Source organism: Ylistrum balloti, unplaced genomic scaffold (assembly GCF_031769215.1).
Source record: "Ylistrum balloti isolate Yb309-2 unplaced genomic scaffold, AGI_CSIRO_Ybal_v1 Utg370196, whole genome shotgun sequence".
Taxonomy (NCBI): Eukaryota; Metazoa; Mollusca; class Bivalvia; order Pectinida; family Pectinidae; genus Ylistrum; species Ylistrum balloti.
In genome coordinates this window covers 1,375,039-1,395,186 of record NW_026782173.1, presented here as the reverse complement: position 1 = coordinate 1,395,186, position 20,148 = coordinate 1,375,039, and the positions used below count along the sequence as shown (strand labels likewise).

The window sequence follows — 20,148 nt, the reverse complement described above, 5'->3', positions numbered from 1 at the left end:
GAATGAAAGACCAATATAGTCAGAAGGAAAGACCAATATAGTCAGAATGAAAGACCAATATAGTCAGAAGGAAAGACCAATATAGTCAGAATGAAAGACCAATATAGTCAGGATGAAAAACCAATATAGTCAGGATGAAAAACCAATATGGTTGGAAGAAAAGACAATTATGCAGATGGAATGACCAATACAGAATGAAAGATAGATCAACCCTGAAGAAATCTTGGAAAAAATAATACCTTGTTTGAAAAGTCAGAAGATTTATTATTATAAGGACAGGTTATTCCATGTGGCAAAGTCTTCTGTTTTTTTCAGTCAGTACAGCCGTCTCGGAGAGGGCCAGGAAAGACTGACATTTTGTACTGTTAGAGATGATGAGTGGGTTGCATGTTACCTGCTGTGTCATTTCCAACTCACTAGTGGAATATAGAGTCAGGAATTAATTTCACAGATGACCTTGCCTGTAAAAATCGAAATCTGCTTTGTTTGAAATAAATATGACTGGTACAGTTGGTACTTTTGCTCACGACATTATGTAATAAGCGGCTAAAGGGATTACATCACAACTTAACATCGCCTAAAGTACATCGACTAAAGACAGACCATCAACTCCACGTCAGCAACAAAACTCCCACCTAATGCCAACAGAAAGGTTTATATTTACACCTTCAATGATTGTACTGCACTGTGTTAGTCTTGGCTGTAGACTTTCTGGGTTGGTTGGTTGGCTGACCATGCATATATTTCTTGCATTCAAATGTGGAGACATGGAAATGTAGAACAGTGAGTCATGTCAAACTGGCCATATGAAGAGGGACTCTCATTACTTAAGCATACATCAAGTATTTTATAGGGTGTCAAAAATCTCTATCAGGGGATAAATTAAATGTTTAAGCCTTCTCACAGATGTAACAAATAAGGTGTGCACACTCAACTCACTGGTCATATTTTCACACATTTCTATAAAATATTTTACAACCATGTTATCAATGTCTTAATTTGTGCTTAAGAAATGAGACTAGACCAGAACATAGGAGCCTGCTTAAGGACAGTAATATCACCCAGAGGAGTGATTAAGCCTCGGTGATGGACAGCCATCTTTACACTTTTATGCATTAGAACAGACTGGGTATCTGTCTCATCTAAATGGAAAATTTAGCCACACCGAAAACAGGATTTTTAGAAGTATGTCTGTGAAGTGTTTTAAGTTTTACTGTCATCGTAATTATTGTAAATAGGCTTTACTTTATGCAAATGTATCTATTTCAAGAATCTCTTCATGTTTGTAATCTGTGCATTGATCACTAGCTATCAACACAACCTATTACATTTCCAGTGGGAAATAGGCCTCTGCACAATCCTTTAACCATCTGATCAACTGGAAAACTTACTCAAGTATTTGGCAGCAAATTGCCTGTTGATTTTGTAAACTACCTGTGTAATGCCACGATATTGGTTTTTAGTGTAGTCTGAAGTAGTCTGTAGTCTCTTTTTACAAAGACAAATGTACAGCAGCAGTTTATAGCAATATCCAGTTAATTAATGCTTTACCTTTGTTTCATCATCAAGAAAAATTTGAAGTAGTAGGAATATATATCGTAAGCCACAGATGATATTAAATCACTTGAAAAGACACCTGTTATAGTAGTCAGAAGTAGGCCACTACGTAGTTTGAATTCTTTCTAACTAATCAAGAAACATTAAACTGCACCTGTCTCGTTCTAATGGCAATCTGCAAACTTGTCTACAATGATTCAAAGGCAAACAGCATGCATTTCTCTGAAATTTACAATAGAATTGCTGTTGTATACATGAAATGTGTTCATCTTTCGTGGCTCCAAGGTCAATGCCACTATCACTATTAACATAGAATCATGATTCATTAGTGCATATCACTCTGTTGATTTTATTTTCAGGGATTTTTTTATAAAACTTTAACATAAATAAACTGGGACAATACCTCAGTCGAGTTGGTTTTTCTGGACATGACTGCCACAGCCAATATCACCGTAACTATTTACAGAAAACCTTTATTTCTCAGGAGGTTTTGGTAAAACTTAACACATGGTAACAATATCATGATCATTTTGTGATGTAAATTTGTAACTCACCGTTAATTTTTCATTGAAAATTGTCAAACAATGATAATTATTTGTTTGGGAGTAGAGGGAGATATTTACTAGTCATCAACTGAAACATTGTAATAACAAAAAAAATTGTTTTCCTGATTCTAATAACTTCATGTGACAGTACCCCTCTCTGTGTGTATGCGATTTAGATAGTTTTAAGATAGGAATCACTTTGTGTATTATCCCGACAGATTTGCTCCTCCTGACAAACTTTAATTCCATTCATTTCACTCCAACTCCAGTGCTTTCCAACATGCTTACTTTTTCATGCTTGTCACACCCTTTTCCCTTCACACACCAGTTTTTGTATATAATCTTATTTTTTTCATATTTTACACTTCTGTCTAGCAACTTTGATATCACCATCCCACACCACACCACCCCTTGCCTCCCAATACACTTCATACTTTTCTATAACTTCAATACTCTCTGAAAACAATATTATAAACATACATATGATAAACTTAGTCAGTAACCTATTGACCCTTATGTTGTGTTGTAGGTCCAGGAGCCTATAACATTACAGGTATGGGTTCAGACAGTATGAGGAAGGCATACATTGAGAGTACACGAAAGGGAGTGTTTGGTACAACATCTGTCAGGATCAAGACAATGACCAAGAAGGACGAGGTGGAAATCCCTGGCCCCGCCCACTATCAGGTCAAGGAGAAACCATTCAAGAACAGATATCCTAACCTGTCCTCGACCTTTGCCTCCGTGACCTCTCGCCTCACAGAGCAACCTAGTGTTATAAAGGTACATATTCATATTTTCTTATATTTGAGATTTCATTATCATCGATCACATTGTTAGTGTAGCAGGAACATTGGTCTAGATCGGGTTAGAGAGAGAAATATCACCTAAAGATACCATAAATGTCTCATTGTTGGTAAAGGATCAGATCAGGTACTGATTGTAACTGTAAAGGATGATCTTAGACTTGGCACTAAAGATAAATGATATTTCTAAAATTGTAGACAATATCATATCAACTGACATTGTTAAAATCCTGAAAGAAATGTCAGAAGAAGGAGTAGATTTTGAAGCAAAGACAGTAATTCAGTCTACAACTTGACGAATTATAAATTGTCATCATGGTAATCATTCCAAATTAAAAACATAATGTTTGTCAGGCCTCTCCACTGTTTTGCTAGTGAACTGAACAAAATCCGATTTTTAACATGCTGTTTGATAGCTGTAGATTTTGAATTCTGATGTTTTCTACACTATCTGTAAATATTATAGTGGTCCAGTTACATGCACGACACCTTGAACAACTAAGTCCCATGGGAACACTATACAGCAATCAACCACTTTCGAAATTGAAATTAATTGACATGATAACACAAAAATTATAAATTATAGAAATTTTCCTTTCAATGGAGAACAGAAGATGAAAGAATAAATATTTGATAAGCTGAAATCAATAACTGTCTCTGGTTGGGATTGTCACCTGTTGCTATTCATTAACTAAATATACTGGTCACCGATACAGAACATCAAAAAACCCACTGTCAGTGATCCATGAAATAACAAAGTACCATTTTGTGTAAGGGTGCTATAACACAGTACTATAAACCCAGATATCAAATGATCTTGGTCAAAGTAAAGGGAAGGTTAGGGGCTTCCTTCTACAACTTTAAAGGAAATGCTATTAAATTAGGCTTTTTATATATCAAATTTCAAATGGATTTGTTATTCTAAAGTGTAATATTTAACAGATGGGTCTAAGAATCTGCATAAAATTAATCTTGCATAACTGCTTTGAATTTAAATGATTGCCTTAATCGTCATAGTGGCGGTATCTAGCCATAACTCATCTAGGTTATTGGGGATTACTACCGCCTTGTTTAGCTGGCAGATGTTTATAATGACAGATATTCACTGTATGACGAAACACGCCAGACAAATATGTACCACTGGTACTAAGAACCATCACATAATGACATCACATAGACGACAAGACAATCTACATATGATCAATCATCATTATGTTATTGATGATGGGGTCTAGCAAGTGGAAGGAATTAACACTCTCAATGATTTGTTTTAAGTTAAGAAATAAAAAATCGAATGCCCTGAATTATTACAAATCATTGTTCAGATATGTAAATTTATGTGTATGTAATGATATAATTGTATTTCTATATGTAAACTTGAAGTGCAGAGATGATATAGAACAATGACTAATTTATCACAATAGTTTACATTTCTATATAATGATGGTAGTGTAACAGACAATAATATTTCAGTGGAATGTTGAAAGATGTATGATGTCAGATATACAGGTATATATAGAAGTTTGCCTATTGTAGAACAGATGAGAATCAATGAAACTTTTGGCAATTATCACTTATATTATAATAAGTTTTATATATATCAGTGAAATGCTATTTAGATTAGTCATAAGATACCTGAGTTAAGGATTCGGCCTAGCTCTCGCTGTAATCTACTAGTCCTACTAGCGGACTGCTGTGGTTAGGACCAAACCTTGCTGTAATTGACTAGACTTAGACTATAGGACTACTTTGGTTAGGACCAGCCCTTGCTGTAATTGACTAGACTTAGGCTAGAGGACTACTGCTGTTAGGACCAGACCTTGCTGTAATTGACTAGACTTAGACAAGAGGACTACTGTGGTTAGGACCAGCCCTTGCTGTAATTGACTAGACTTAGGCTAGAGGACTACTGCTGTTAGGACCAGACCTTGCTGTAATTGACTAGACTTAGACAAGAGGACTACTGTGGTTAGGACCAGCCCTTGCTGTAATTGACTAGACTTAGGCTAGAGGACTACTGCTGTTAGGACCAGACCTTGCTGTAATTGACTAGACTTAGACAAGAGGACTACTGTGGTTAGGACCAGCCCTTGCTGTAATTGACTAGACTTAGGCTAGAGGACTACTGCTGTTAGGACCAGCCCTTGCTGTAATTGACTAGACTTAGACAAGAGGACATTGTGGTTAGGACCTTGCTGTAATTGACTAGACTTAGACAAGAGGACTACTGTGGTTAGGACCAGCCCTTGCTGTAAATGACTAGACTTAGGCTAGAGGACTACTGCTGTTAGGACCAGCCCTTGCTGTAATTGACTAGACTTAGGCTAGAGGACTACTGCTGTTAGGACCAGACCTTGTTGTAATTGACTAGACTTAGACAAGAGGACTACTGTGGTTAGGACCAGCCCTTGCTGTAATTGACTAGACTTAGACAAGAGGACTACTGTAGTTAGGACCAGCCCTTGCTGTAATTGACTAGACTTAGACAAGAGGACTACTGTGGTTAGGACCAGCCCTTGCTGTAATTGACTAGACTTAGGCTAGAGGACACTGTGGTTAGGACCAGCCCTTGCTGTAATTGACTAGACTTAGACTAGAGGACTACTGTGGTTAGGACCCCACCCCCACCCTTGCTGTAATTGACTAGACTTAGAGGATAAATAGGATTTACCTAGCCCTTATTGATCAGTTTTAAACCTGATATTAAATGATTAAGTGCCAAATCCAGGATAATATATTAGTCATTGCAATTCCATGTAAAAATATTATATAAAAATATATATATATATATATATAAAGATTACAATCTGCTGTACTCTACTGGAATCAAGTCTGTGCCTGATAAGTATAGATAGACCTAGGGATATTACCTACAGAGGGAATGGAGAATTTATTTGGTTAATCTCATTTCTTGATACCGACTATGGTCCTCTCTTTCTCATTTCTCCAAAAAAATGACAACACCAACGTTTTGACTGACGTTACAATGTAACAAGTTTTCCTTTTTGTTTTCAGTACAGTATTTGGCTTTGTCGGCTGGGTCGTGTCTCTGATCACTTAGAGTAATTAGAAAATTTTTCATACTCGCGTTGGACACCTAAAGCATCAGATACATTTATTTACAGTAATGTGAAATGTTGTGAATGAGTGTGTAGATGTTTTAGGATAGTATGATAATTACTATTTACATTACACTAACGATGATGAATACACCGCCATCAGTCCAGACTTTTTTAATGTAGTCTTTTTATCCCCTGATTCTACGATGAGTAGTACATTCCTTTGATCAGGGTCATTCAACTGTCATCAGAGGGTAGGAAGGTTACGACTTTCCATAATACTTAGATTCATTAAACAGCAAAAAAAATATGTACTTTAGTAAATAGCATGGTGGGTGCACTTTGATGTAGGTAGACCACTTCATCAGCCGAAGGCTACGGATCTTCATTACTATTACAGACAACTCAATATCACTATTCTAAATCTGAATTTAAATCTTCAATCATAGCCAAGCAAAGAATAATGGGGAAGAGATAGTTGATGAAAAAATGTCAAATTTTCACAATAATGAGATAAAGTTGAGAGTTGAAGCCTGATTATACACCATCAGATAGATGTTTGCTTGGCACGACCAATTCCAGTATTATGCAAAATTATGGATATGATCCCATTCCAAGCACATTACCAGTATTTAACAGTGGCACCAGGATTTCATCCAAGTTTGGGCACAGCCTAATCTTGCCATCCATCAAGCTTTGTCTAGGACAAAGAATATGATCATCACTGTTGCAAACTCTGTCGCAAAATTACCAAAAAATTATCAGCAAGGATACTTCTGTCTGCTTGATTTGTGAGTGTTGTTCCGTATCTAATTTTCTGTACGACTGGAGATCATGTCATTCGCCTAACAAGGGGTCAGCCCTGTGCAAGGCTTGCTGCACTGCCTTCTTGCCACACATCCCCCATAAGGGACCTTCCTAATTTACTTCATTTATCTTCAAGTCAATTTTTCTTCTTGTTATCAGCAAAAAGTTCATTCAGCACGACATATGCAATTGGCCCTATTACCATAGAGAGGGGGTTTGTGGTTGGTAAGCACATGGTCCCAACATTATACACAGTGTAGGGGTTAGCTCCCTTGGCACTTTGGCCAATATGTATAATGATAAGAGATTTTTGTGCATGATGTTGCATGTCTGATTGTCCAGGCTAAATTTTATTTACATTTGAGATCAACCCTAAAAAACAAAAAAAAATATCTAATACATTTTGAAGAAAAAAGAACATTTTTGGCAGATTTGCATTTGTAATTAATTGATGAAATTTAATGTTATTCAATGTAAATGAAATTCTATATGGGGAAAAGTTTTAACAAAAATTTGACTTACAAAATTGATCAGTCAAAATATTCCATATAATTATCTTCTAAGCATTTCATTTAATAAATGTCTTCTTCTTCTTCATCTTCTTCATCTTTATAAAATCTTAATACTGTTTTTTTTATAAAAATGATAATAAAAAAAACAGTCATAACAAATAGTACAAAATAATTAGCTTCTCATACATTATAATCTTTTCTGGTAATTTGAAAATGGAAAATGGGAAAATTAAATCATAGACATAATTGAATGACTATAATTACATTTCATGTGAAACCATTTAATAAATCATACACTGCCAAGCCAGTAAATATATCTCCCTATATTACTTAATGATAAACTTTTCCATCTCATGTGAAAAAGAAAATCAGGTACAGTTTAAAGCTATATATTCTTTGTCTACACGACATGATTTAGAAAAGGGGTCTATCGCTGATGAAGATGTTTTAAAAACACAAGCTTTTATAGGAAATAGAAAATTACCAACCAAGATATTCTACGGCTGTCATTATGTTCTATGCATTATTAGATTATTTCAGATTTTCTTTAAAATCCCAACTTCATTAAAATTGATAGGTAGGATTGGTGAGGAGATGGGGAAGCAGCGTTGATGACTCAGCTGATCATTATAAACCCACGACACACACCTATTAAATGTGAACTCTATCCTCATATATATGTATGCTTCTTAAGTGTGTAGATCATTTTGGAGAAAAAAAACAAATCAGAATAAATTAGTTAATGAGATGCACGTGTAGGATGCGAGTCATGCCGATTTATGAGGATGACTGTCAAATGTTCGAGGACTTGGAACCCCACAGGGGTATTAGGTAGAAAACTGTTCAAACGGGCTCTTTACAAGGAACGATTCATACTCAAACAGTATCTGTACACTCCAAACTCTCAAGTTTTTATGTAATATTTAGGCGTTAAAATGGAAATATTCCAGTTTGCTGAGATTCGGATGATTAATTTCTTACGTTCTCCGAGTTTGTGGAAGGGTATAGTCAAGGTTAGCAGTGTGAGAGACGAGGCTGCCCTAGTAACCATGATGTACGGGACCTTGAAGTTCTAATAAACATAGGCAGCTGGGACTTATATAAACTCATGTATTTTGTATATGGTGCTTTGTCTCCATGTCATCCCATTTGTTGTCCAATCTAGCTCTGTCTGTAGGACAGTTAGCTCACTGGCAGTTTAATTTTTAAGGTAATTTCTCTTGGCTGGTCTTTGTCTGATGTCAGGGCCTGTCTAACACCCTGACAATGGCCTTCGATTTCCCTCCCTGCATCCAACTCAAACTAGCTGGACACACATTCGTTGTTATGAACTTGCAGGGAGTAGAATTTGTCTTAAGTGACATGCACTAATTATGATTACATCACTAATTACCGGTGCATCAGTGTGACCACCAACAGTTCACATGAAAACCTTGAACAGGAAAACTTGATGAAATAACATAAATTTGAAGATGGGAGTGTGGCTTGTGCCAGCACAGACCTGCTAAAACCTATTGATTCTCAACCACCCATGAACGACAGATAGTGCTGCTATTAAGAAAATGGCTCCCCTTTCTTCTATTAAGGCTTGCCCTTGGTATTGTTTCAAATTCTTTGATTGACAAAACAATGATAAAAGCTTGACTCCCTTGTGGTGAGAATCATTTCACTTGGTGGCTGGCTAGGAAATTTCACAAGTGCAAGACACGATCCTGCCTCCCAAAAGGGGATAAGTCAATTACAGGGTAGCTTTGTCTTTTGTCCTTAGGATGAAACTATTTATTTTCCATCTCTGTGCACTATCAAATTTCAGCCATTGTGCCATCCTTGGAATAAATATTCCATTACACTTCTATTTTATTGAGGCAAATTATCATAAATCTGATTGTTCATTTCTTGGAGTGTCTTGTGCAACTCATTTTCTTTAAATCTTGTGGAATTACATCTTAAATAAGACTTATATTCTTAGTACAAAACACAGCCCTGGAATGAATTGGTCCAGTAAAATCGTTTAGGGCCTACATGCGATTGTTGAGCCAAAATAATGGCAAATATCAATATTCCAAAGCTTAATGTCTGTATTACTGCATGTTAGACCTTTCTGCATCTTTTTTGTATTTAGTAACAATGAAATTTGTTGTTTCATTCATTAAAGGCAGAATATCTTGTTCTTATGCAACTCCGATTTACTGGTTCCTGATGTCTCAAAAGCTTCACATGTATAATATCATCTGTAACAACACAAACGGAAGAAATTCACATATTTCAATTGATATTTCAGCTGAAGAGCACAAATAGTTGTGATTTTAAAACTTTGTGTATGGGTAAACCTATTTGTTATCTTGTCAGTCGTTCCACACAATAAAAGCCTTTTTCACTATTAGATACCATAGCATCTGATATATATCATGTGAATACCTCTCTCAGATATTTATTGTCAAAGATTGATATAAAGTCACACAGAAATCTCCCATCTTTCAAACTAAATATTCGAGATGTTCTTTTCAAAAATAAAGTCTTGATGAAAAAGCATTAAGTAATAAATTTGTAGAGGAAACCTGAATATGTGTAAAGGTCTTCTTTTTAAAGTGTGAGTAGGTTTAAAGTAAATCTGAAAGACATTCACAAAGGGGGTAGACACTTAGACAGATCTGTTTTGTAGATTAGGTTTGTGTAATTGATTTCCTTGGTCGTGGGTTTGTTTTATATAGTTACATCAGGCTGTATAGCTAGTTTATGTGGCGTGACAGCCTTTTAGGCAAGTTTTACTGGCAGATATTCATTTCATACAATTACATATCCCAAGTTAATAAGGCGAGGTTTATGTCTCTACTGAATCAATGCTAGAAAACATGGCTGCCCTATACACAGTATGCATAGAATTAAGTCCAATTATTGGCTTGTAAAAACTTGCCTAATTTCTTTGCCAGTGAAAAGATTTGAAAATTAAACACTGAGTGAATTGATATAAATAAAAAAGCGTCGGTATACAGAGGAACCCCGATAAGATCAGACGTCTTGGCATTTCAGCTGTACGTAATTTGCAGCAATTATTGTAATGCATGAGAAATTTTCAAATTCAGGAGAAAAATGTGAATGTATCTGTCATGAGTTTGATAATGGAGTAGATGAATTGGACTGCTTACAAGGCTTATCAGACCTGTAGGCAGATTAGGGTGGGCAGACCAGTTACATACCCCTAACTCAATACACCTATCAATAGCCACACTCAAGATCTACTACCACACCTGATTGTTTTCTCCTTAAAATGAAATTTGTACTCATTAGCATGTGGTTGTGAACTACCTACCTGTGGGTGTACAGAATTTATTACACTCCTTTACCATCAATAATCTCACTCTATAGCTCCTATCTTTCCACCTGTTTTTCTTTCTCTTTTAAATGTCATTCTACCATGATGAAACAAACTTACCTGATGTCAGGTCCCAGACATCTAGGGAGAAAGGTGACTGCCTCTGTCTAAGATGATCAGGTTTAAACTTTATCATGTCAGATTTCTTGTACAGTAAGAAGACCCATCATATCAACAACATTTTATCAGAAATGTCAAAGAATAACTTACTTAACACCATTTGATTTGACATGATAAATTCTGAGAAAAGGGAAATTGGAATTATTACAAAATACTGCTTCATATTTAGAATTGGTAATATTTTTCTGGCTTACTCATACAATTTCTCAAATTTGCAGAGTCAAGATATTTGTTTTTAATGTAAACCAAAAATAACAGAGAAAGTTTAAAGCATGTGAAGAAAATTGACATGTTTCCCATGTTGTAACATCAAGTCATTCTGAGAAAAGAAAAAAGAATTCTTTGAATTCCTGTAATTAAAACGCTCCACTGTACACTGTATCTTCTTGTCTGGCATTTGTAAAGGGTTTCCACAAATGTTTCTAATCTCATGGCTTGTATACTGGGATTCTCAAATCTAAATACCCATGTAAATTCTCTTTCACATTGTTTTTACACACATGTTTTTACTTATATTATCAAGAAAGAAATTCTTTATACAGAACATATTTGTAAAAAAAAAAAACTGCATTCAGCTTAACATTACAACTATTTTGCAAGGTTTATGATTTTCTTAAAAAGTGTTTCGGCTTCGGTCTTCTATTTTTGCATGATATTTGTAAAGAGAGATTGTTGGATTCCTGTAGCTTGTTTCCCGTTCTCTGTGCCCCATCCCTGTGGTTTGTGAAGAATTTATCTCCCCTTCCCTATGATTTGTGTAAGGACTTATCTCCCCTTCTCTGTGCCCCATCCCTGTGGTTTTTGTAAGGATGTGTCTCCCGTTCCATGTGATTTGTGTAAGGACTTATCTTCCCTTCACTGTACCCCATCCCTGGGGTTTTTGTAAGGATGTGTCTTCCTTTCCATGTGATTTGTGTAAGGACTTAACTGAACTTACCTGTGATTTGTGTAACTTGAATCCCCTTGCCAGTCATTTGTATAAATATAAATGGTATCCCTTTTTCTGTGATTTGTGTAAATCGTATCCCCTTGTCTGTGATTTGTGTAAATCGTATCCCCTTGTCAATGTTTTGTGTAAATCGTATCCCCTTGTCAATGATTTGTGTAAATCGTATCCCCTTGTCAATGATTTGTGTAAATTTTATCTCCTTGTCTGTGATTTGTGTAAATTTTATCTCCTTGTCTGTGATTTGTGTAAATTTTATCTCCTTGTCTGTGATTTGGGTAACTTGTCTTCTTCTGCTTATGGTTTTTGTAACTTGTCTCCCCTTGTCTGTGATTTTTGTAACTTGTCTCCCCTTGTCTGTGGTTTTTGTAACTTGTCTCCCATTGTCTGTGGTTTTTGTAATTTGTCTCCCCTTGTCTGTGGTTTTTGTAAGTTATCTCCTTGTTTGTGAATTTTGTAACTTGTCTCCACTTGTCTGTGGTTTTTGTAAGTTATCTCCACTTGTCTGTGACTTTTCTCCTGTGACTCCACAAACCTGACCAGATGGCAGGCCTACTTATCAAGTACAGGTTCTTGTCATTGATATTGGATTTGTCAAGGTGCTTCATTGGCTGAAAGCCAAAAAAAAAATGTGAAAGTTCAGAAAATGTTTGAGTGTTGTAAAGGAAAAAAACATGTGAGAAGATTACAAAGGATTATCTGGCTATATGGCTGATGAAAAAGTTTGATAATCCTTCAATTTTTCTTTGTCTTTGATATTTGTATTATCAATTGGACTCCCCATCTTGTTCAGTTATGCACTGAATGACTTCAAAATGACTGCTGTTGTTTTTTTAAAACAGGTTGAGTAGAATGACAGGTGATATCACAATCAGATGTTATGTATTCACTAAAAACTCTGCTCATACTTCATTTCACTTACGAAAGAATATCATCATTCTTCTTATGAAGGATAAATCCATTTAGTGTCTTTAAACTATTTTCAGCTTTCTATGTTGCTAAATAAAACCATGAAAAGTTTGAATTAAAAATCAGCAGATAGCTTTTTATCCTGTAGAAGCCATTGAGAGTTGCCAATAAGATATGCCATTTCAGAGTTTATCTGTAGAAGTTTACCTTGTCAACTTCCACCAGCTCTCATAGATAAGGCAACATTTCAAATCTCTTTCTGTCTGAAAAAATGATTTTAAAAACAAATATTGATATAATTTTGATGTCTTAAGTAACTTCTCCATGAAAAAAATAGCTAGACATTCAGAAGGATACAGGTTTCTAATAAAAACTTTTTCTATTTTCATTCTGTGAAAGAATTTTTATGACTGATTTAGTTTCGAATGTGCCAAAAATGTACAGCTATAGAAAGGTGTTGAACAGACAAGTGAGAATACATTTGGTGTTTGTCTTACAGCTCATATCCAGGATGAGATCTGCTGAAGTATTGAGAGATTATGTCTGTTGGCAGTTCTCAGTAAAGGACTTTCAGGATTGACAATGATACACTAGCTTAGAGATAGCTCTATTACACACTGGACCCATTAAACCATAGAGGTGCATGTTGATAGGTGAATACCAGCCTTTCTTGGAGTCATCCAGTACTTAACAATTTCCGTTTTCCTATCCATGAATTTCTCTCTTCCTTCCACCTTGGATATCTTCCTACCTCGGATATCTTCCTTCCCTTGTAGAATTTTTGAAGTAAATCAAAGTGTACTATCTATGATACTTCAACCGTAAAAGTTAGTCACCACGAAAGAGAGTTGGTTTACAATATTTTTTTATTGAGAAGTGTTAATACTCTGATGTAACTTGCAGCTATCTCTCCACATGTTCATGGAAATGTTGTCTCTAATTTTTGACACCTTGATGTGGCTTTCATAATGTGACTTTATGTGCAGGCTTTGCAGTTCAAGGCCAGAGCCCTTATCAGGGTCCCAATACCCAGGGAAACGACCCTCATTTCCATTAATTAACATATGCACCACACCCAGTGAAGGACAACCCTGGGTCTGTACAGACATTAACTAAACACATACAGCATTCTATGGAATTGGCCTTCAGAGAGGTGAGATGAAATGGCGCTGGGGTTAGACTTTATTGCTTCCTGGATTGATTTCCCCTCAATCAAACAGGCAAATCACTTTAATCAGAGAGTCTGTCAAATTCTGTTGCCTCAAGCTGTTGCTTCTAGTAATGGAAAAAAGGATTTGGAATGGGGAAAATGGCCTGAGGAATTTATTGGCCTGTCATAGACAAGTATCTGTGTACTATTGTTTGGTGTAAGGATTCACCCAACTTTGTCATTGTAATAGGCTATTTAACATATAGGCTATGATTTAAGTCCCTGTGCCATCATAGACCTTCTCCATTTTCTTCTGATTCTTCCAATCTCATCCTTCAGGAAGCCGAAAAACAAGAACAAACATTGCTGTAATAAAGCATAGGTGATGTTAGATGAGCTTGAAGTCCATCATTCTGGAGATATGATATACATGCAGTAATAAATTGATAAGTCTATGGAGTGTCATTTTTACTGGGATGAAATTCACAGAATTTTAGTCGAAAAAACAGAAACTTGCACTTTTGCCTGCTTCACAGAAAGGCTTGTGAAGATGATGTGTAGCGTTAGATGGCAGTAGGGAAAAACCATAAAGTTGAGTCACAAATTACACATATTTTTTTCCCTGAAGCATAGTCAGATTGGAATTGGTACACGAGTCAGCACTTTGATTGATATAAGTGGTGTTGAGTATAACATTGGATGGTTGTAGAATCAGACTGATTTGGGATTAATTGTTTTGTTATACAAGTAAAATATCACTCACCAAAGATTTCCATATGTACAGCTCCTTATATAAACTTTTTTTATATCATCAGTTCACAAGAGCAAAATACTAATCATGAAAATAATACAAGCCCATCCAGTACTCTACTTGTTACCTATCAGGCTGATTTCAGAGGGTTAGGGGTGTCTATTTAAGTCCCAAGAAGCAGAGCATGAATTTAATGGCCCTTTTGATGTCATCACAGAGATTCCATGTACCCATAATCCCCACGACTCATGCACCTACTGATAGCTTGTCTCAGTGTGTATCACTAGATCCATGGAGCTCAACATTTCAACAACTCTTTCTGGAAGAGTTGATTTTTTTTCCCTCTTTCAATTTTTGTATTTCCTGGAGGACTGAAGACATTTTAACTGAGTTTAGAAACTAATCTAGGTATTCTATCTTAGGGAAAAAACTGGTATCTTGAAATTGGAACATAATTCAGTGATTTGTATAGGCCTCCAGGGCACATCTTTAGATATGTGTAGGCATTGTACTCCCAAAATACAGGGCCAGGCAAAAGAAACTTTCATTGAGAGATGTACCGATAAAGACCTTTCTGTTGTACAGGTATAAGCCATTTCTTGACATAGACAATGTTTTATTTAATTAATTTCCTTAATTCTAATCTTATTCTGAAAGTCTTAAATACAAAAATGGAATTAGACGAATAAAAGTAAATCTGAAGTCAACACATCCTGAATTAATATCAAAATCAACTCATTTTCATCTTAAGCTTTTAATATTATGTTACGCAAGGTCAGGTTATAATAAGGCTATTTTGATTTGAAGTTCCACCACTGTAAAGGGTGGATATATCAGGGGCTGGTGGTACACAAACACAACTGCTGTGGTCTAATTACTCTCTGTTCATTTCCCTACATCGTTTACATTTATTTCTAATTAGGTTGTGTACATGCATGATATGCATCATTTGTAAATCTGACAAACCAGTCGCACTGTACCTCCCTGCCGTTCACTGTCAGTATGTGCACAGTGCCAAACCTGTGCCGTCCTAATGAAAACAGTTCTGCTTTAAGATGATAATTATCTACATAATCATTACATGCGACTGTAGTTGCTATGCAGTCTCACATCCGGCTCAACTTGTTTTTGTTGTTTTTTTTCTGTCAGGACAGATATCAGAAAATACTTCTCTTCTACCAAAATTTGCAGAATGCAAAAGTTTCACTTCAATTTTACAGTTAATTTGAGTAAATTGTTGATGGGAGACTCCAAACTTGGTGCGTTTTGTGTAAGAGGACAGCTGATATTACACAAACTTGGAGAGATTTATGTGTATGAACTTGCGATAGGTTCCTTTGTACTTTTACTATTTCTGTCAGATTTGTTGTGTTTCTGGGTTCCTCGACTGTCAATTTGAATTTATTAATTTGTTGATTGTTTGATGTTTGAGAGGTTTTACTACTGAAGTTCACTTTTACAAAAGGTAATTGGAATATTTTTATGGCCTTGTTATCCTATTTTCAGTCCTAGCAGTACATTACAAGATTTTTTTGAGAGGCATTTGTGGTGAAGGTCATCCTAAGATACATTGCGATATATCAGCACTATGTGTCTTAATGCTGTGAGAGTTTGACCTGGTGATACACCATTAATTTTACTTTACCTACAGACGTTGATGAATGACTTTCCCTGTAGACCAGCTTGTTTGTGTTCTGTATGTTCTTTGCTATTGTTTCACAATTAAATTTAAATGGTGGATTGGCTTTGGAATGGGCTGGGGAATCTGTAAGGGAATCAGTAAATGGATTTCAAGTACATGTGAACTGTTAGACTTGTCTTGGACAGTTAACCTTAATTTGCTGGAAGTGCTTTCTAACCCAATACACAGTTAGGTAGATAGGTGCTGCATGACAGGTGTCCTCAGGGTGTCCAACCTTTCTGATCACTCCAATTCTCCTGGTAACCCCAGGGACACCTTATGAACACCTCCAGCCTCCATCACTCTCCCATGGACACCCCGTGGACTCTCTGACTCCAGAATCTATCACTCCTCAGTGCCACATAAGAACTGTGTGAAGGTGATGTCAACACCATTTATACCTAGCTAAATGTGTGTCTCACCTCAGATGTTCCTCTACAGAAGTTTTGGAGTAGCTGAGGTCACTGGGATAAAATCAGCTTTCTTTGATCTCAATGTGCATAGTGGTATCTAATATCTGAATAGCTTTTACTATAGACACAAGCATTTCATATTTCATAGAGTTTTATGAAACTTTGTGTGCACACATAGTTGAAGTATTTGGCCAGAGCTAGTTAGCTAGTAATACAAATGAGAAGTTCCCATTAATGTATATGGACAGAGGTACACTTTGTAAGTAAATTATCCTGGATAGCCATATGGTATTGGGATGTAGTCTGTAGGGTTATATTACACAAATGTTTGTCCATCTCCTTGAGAAGCTTCCTAAACATTGATCACATTACATACCACTGTCACTACACAGCTCGTCATGTCTGCAGTGTTTGTGCACACAATTGCTCTGATCTCATTTTCTCTAATTACTCTCAAGAAGATTGTGTAGACCAGGTCATTCTTCCAATGATCACCTTTGCAACAAGTTCACTGCTGAGGGTTGGGGTTGTGGCAGTCTTGTTTTAACCCTGTAGGCCTGACAGACAGCCCACCTGACAGTCACCACATGGTCCTTTGAGCTTGTCAAGACCTTGTGTGAGTTCTCCACCTATTATATGTCATCCTGACCTGCCCACTTTGCCCTGGCTTACTCCTCCATGATTCATTATAATTAAGTAAATCTTAAAACCAGTTTATCAACTTTGTATACAATTTGGTCTAATTTTCATGAGTTGGCAAAGATTGATCCTCACCACATAGACAAATTCTGTCCAAGGTCAGACCAATATATTTGTAGTTCTGGAATCTCCTTTCTTTACAGGGAATAAAACCCTTGGATACGTTTTCAAAGACAGATTAAATTGACAAATGGAAAAATCTAAAAAGAAGACTTATTTTAAAAAAATTCTAAAAGTTTAACATTGCAACCTTACTCACAAAAAATAATGTTTTTCTCTGTCCAATGTTTGTTTTTTCCTTAATTTTACTCCAGGATTGTTAATTAAACATACATATATATATATATATAGAATGGAGGTAGATGAAACCTTACAACAATATATATGTACCTGGGTGTAAGTAGAATATCAGCCCAAAAAGAAAATAAAGAAATCATTTTTTAACTTGACATGGTTGATATATACTAATACTGACGTTTCCAGTTACCTGTCTTCCGGAGCCTCACTTAACACAACAGTCAGAATAGAGAGTCTTTGTTTTAGATGGCTTTGACAAACAAAACACTTTACCTGTCAGCAAGTAATTTGTTTCTTACTTCCTACCATTCCTATACATGGATGTATGTAGAATGAGAGTAAATATGCTGATAGTATATCTGATAGAATCCTGATGAGTAATACAAATCCGGCAGAAACAGGTGTTATTACAAAAACTGTACCAAGGTGTTACCTGTGGTGTAGAAATACTGTGGTCCAGTTGCCTCTAGAACACACAAGTTGTCATAACTGCTATTTTCATTTCACTTGTTTCCTTTTATTTTCTTTTTTAAAATTTTTCTGATTCATATATGACGCTAGACATACTTTCTTACCCCAGGGAGTCTTCATTTCAAAGTCAAATGTCAAGGCCAAGATCACTATTGCATTTCATGAATAATCTCTGACAGAATCGTGTTATTACTAAAGACTTTCATTACTTGCTGTATTATCTTTCATCAAAGGTTTAATGCCTTAGATGACCAAAATCGTGGCTGGAAGGTTGATGTTACTTATTATGCATCATTGTCATCTCTCTGTTGCCACCATTTCCAAACAGATTTTTATCAGACTTAATACAAAGATCCAGGATACCACAGATTTTCTTTTTCTTGTTCCAAATGTCGATACATTATACTTTTACATACCCCATGGCTCTGATTATTTTTATTTTGTGTGTTAAAGCAGATACGAATGTCATATTTTGTTACAAACACCTCAGTTGATATTATATAGAATAATATCATAACCATGGCAACTGTTTAAATTAGAAAACATAATGAAATCAACCATATTTTACAAAGGCTAATATTCATACAAAGATTAATATATTTATACAAAGGATAATTTTTATACAAAAATTAATATTCATACATAGGACAAAATTTATACAAAAATTAATATATTTATGCAATGATTAATTTTTATACAAAGATTAATAAGTTTATACAAAGATGAATTTTTATACAAAAATTAATATACCTACACAAAGGTCAGTGATGAGATTACTGTTTCTGAGTTGAGTTTTGAGTTTGTCTGTGACAAGTTAAAGGTCATCCTAGCTTTCATTAGATATTTTTCTAGTGCTCCTTTCATAACAGATTTTAAAAATTCAACTAAATTCATCCTGTTTTCAAGGTGAAAACATCTAAACTGTCAGTATAGATCTTGTCTGCCGATTTACATGGTAGTAGAGGCACTATCCACTCCCTAGTTTATACCTGTTGAAGAAACAAGACTGTGTCATGTTAATATTACATGATTTATTGAATTTGTTCTGTCAATATTTAGTAGCATTTAAACCCAACTCTGGATCTAACTTTGTCTAGGTGTACTAAAATGTTTTGTATCAGAACAAAACTCTTGCTTTAAGTAAAAATGATATTGGTTACCAATAAATAACAGTCTAACCTTTATGACAACAAATTATGCTGTATGAATCTTTCCTGAAATGAGACCAGTGCTATTAATTTGATTTCCTGCTGTGAGTTTTTTTTTAAGTATAAACAACATTAAAAGCAGACATGTTTATTTGGGCCAGAGGTAGTGGATGTCTGTCATCTCTAGATTATAGGACCAGCCACACTAGATCATACAGTAGATATACCATAACCAGCTGACCAAAGGAGTCTGGCATCCATCACCTGTACACAGATTGGACAGTTAGTGACCATTGGTCAACCTCTCTGGGCTGTCCAAAATGGGCAGTAATTTGTTTCTATCATGACTGACACTGCTCAGCTAATCACTGGAGCATTTCTGACAAAGTTCTACAGGTCTGGATATCACATACACCCATGTATTCCTTGTACCTGTCAGTTGCTACATACTGCTGGTCATCACACTTAATTTCATTCATTGCTTTCATGTTACAAACATACAAACTGTGTTACTTCTTATTTATGTATTGTTTTTCTTAAAAGCTGTGGAGGATTTAATGAGCAGGTAAAAATTACATCTATTGTATTTATAAAAATTATTTTGGCATCATTAATAAAATAATAACCTTGACAACAATAAATTAGTTGCCTTGACAACAACAGAAAATTAGTTACCTTGGCAATGGCTGTTAAAAAGTTACCTTGGCAATAACTGCAAAATAGTTACCTTGGCAATGACAGTGAAATAATTACTTTGACAACCATAACAGAATTTTCATCTTTTGTGATGTGACAGTAAAATTATTATCTTGGCAATAACAGTATAACTACATTTGTTATGACACTAAGATAGTGGATTTCTAACCACTATGAACCAGTTTCCTTCACAATGAGTGAGAATGTT

The 20,148-nt window shown here is 35.5% G+C and overlaps 1 protein-coding gene across 1 annotated transcript in view; it reads left to right on the top strand.

Annotated features, from left to right (window-relative positions):
• Positions 1–20,148, top strand: part of LOC132551369 (sperm-tail PG-rich repeat-containing protein 2-like) — a 69,654-nt gene that overhangs the window by 10,873 nt on the left and 38,633 nt on the right. Inside the window, exon 9 of the mRNA XM_060215507.1 lies at positions 2,632–2,885. Coding sequence (XP_060071490.1) covers positions 2,632–2,885 — 254 coding nt within the window. The remainder of the gene's footprint in view (positions 1–2,631; positions 2,886–20,148) is intronic.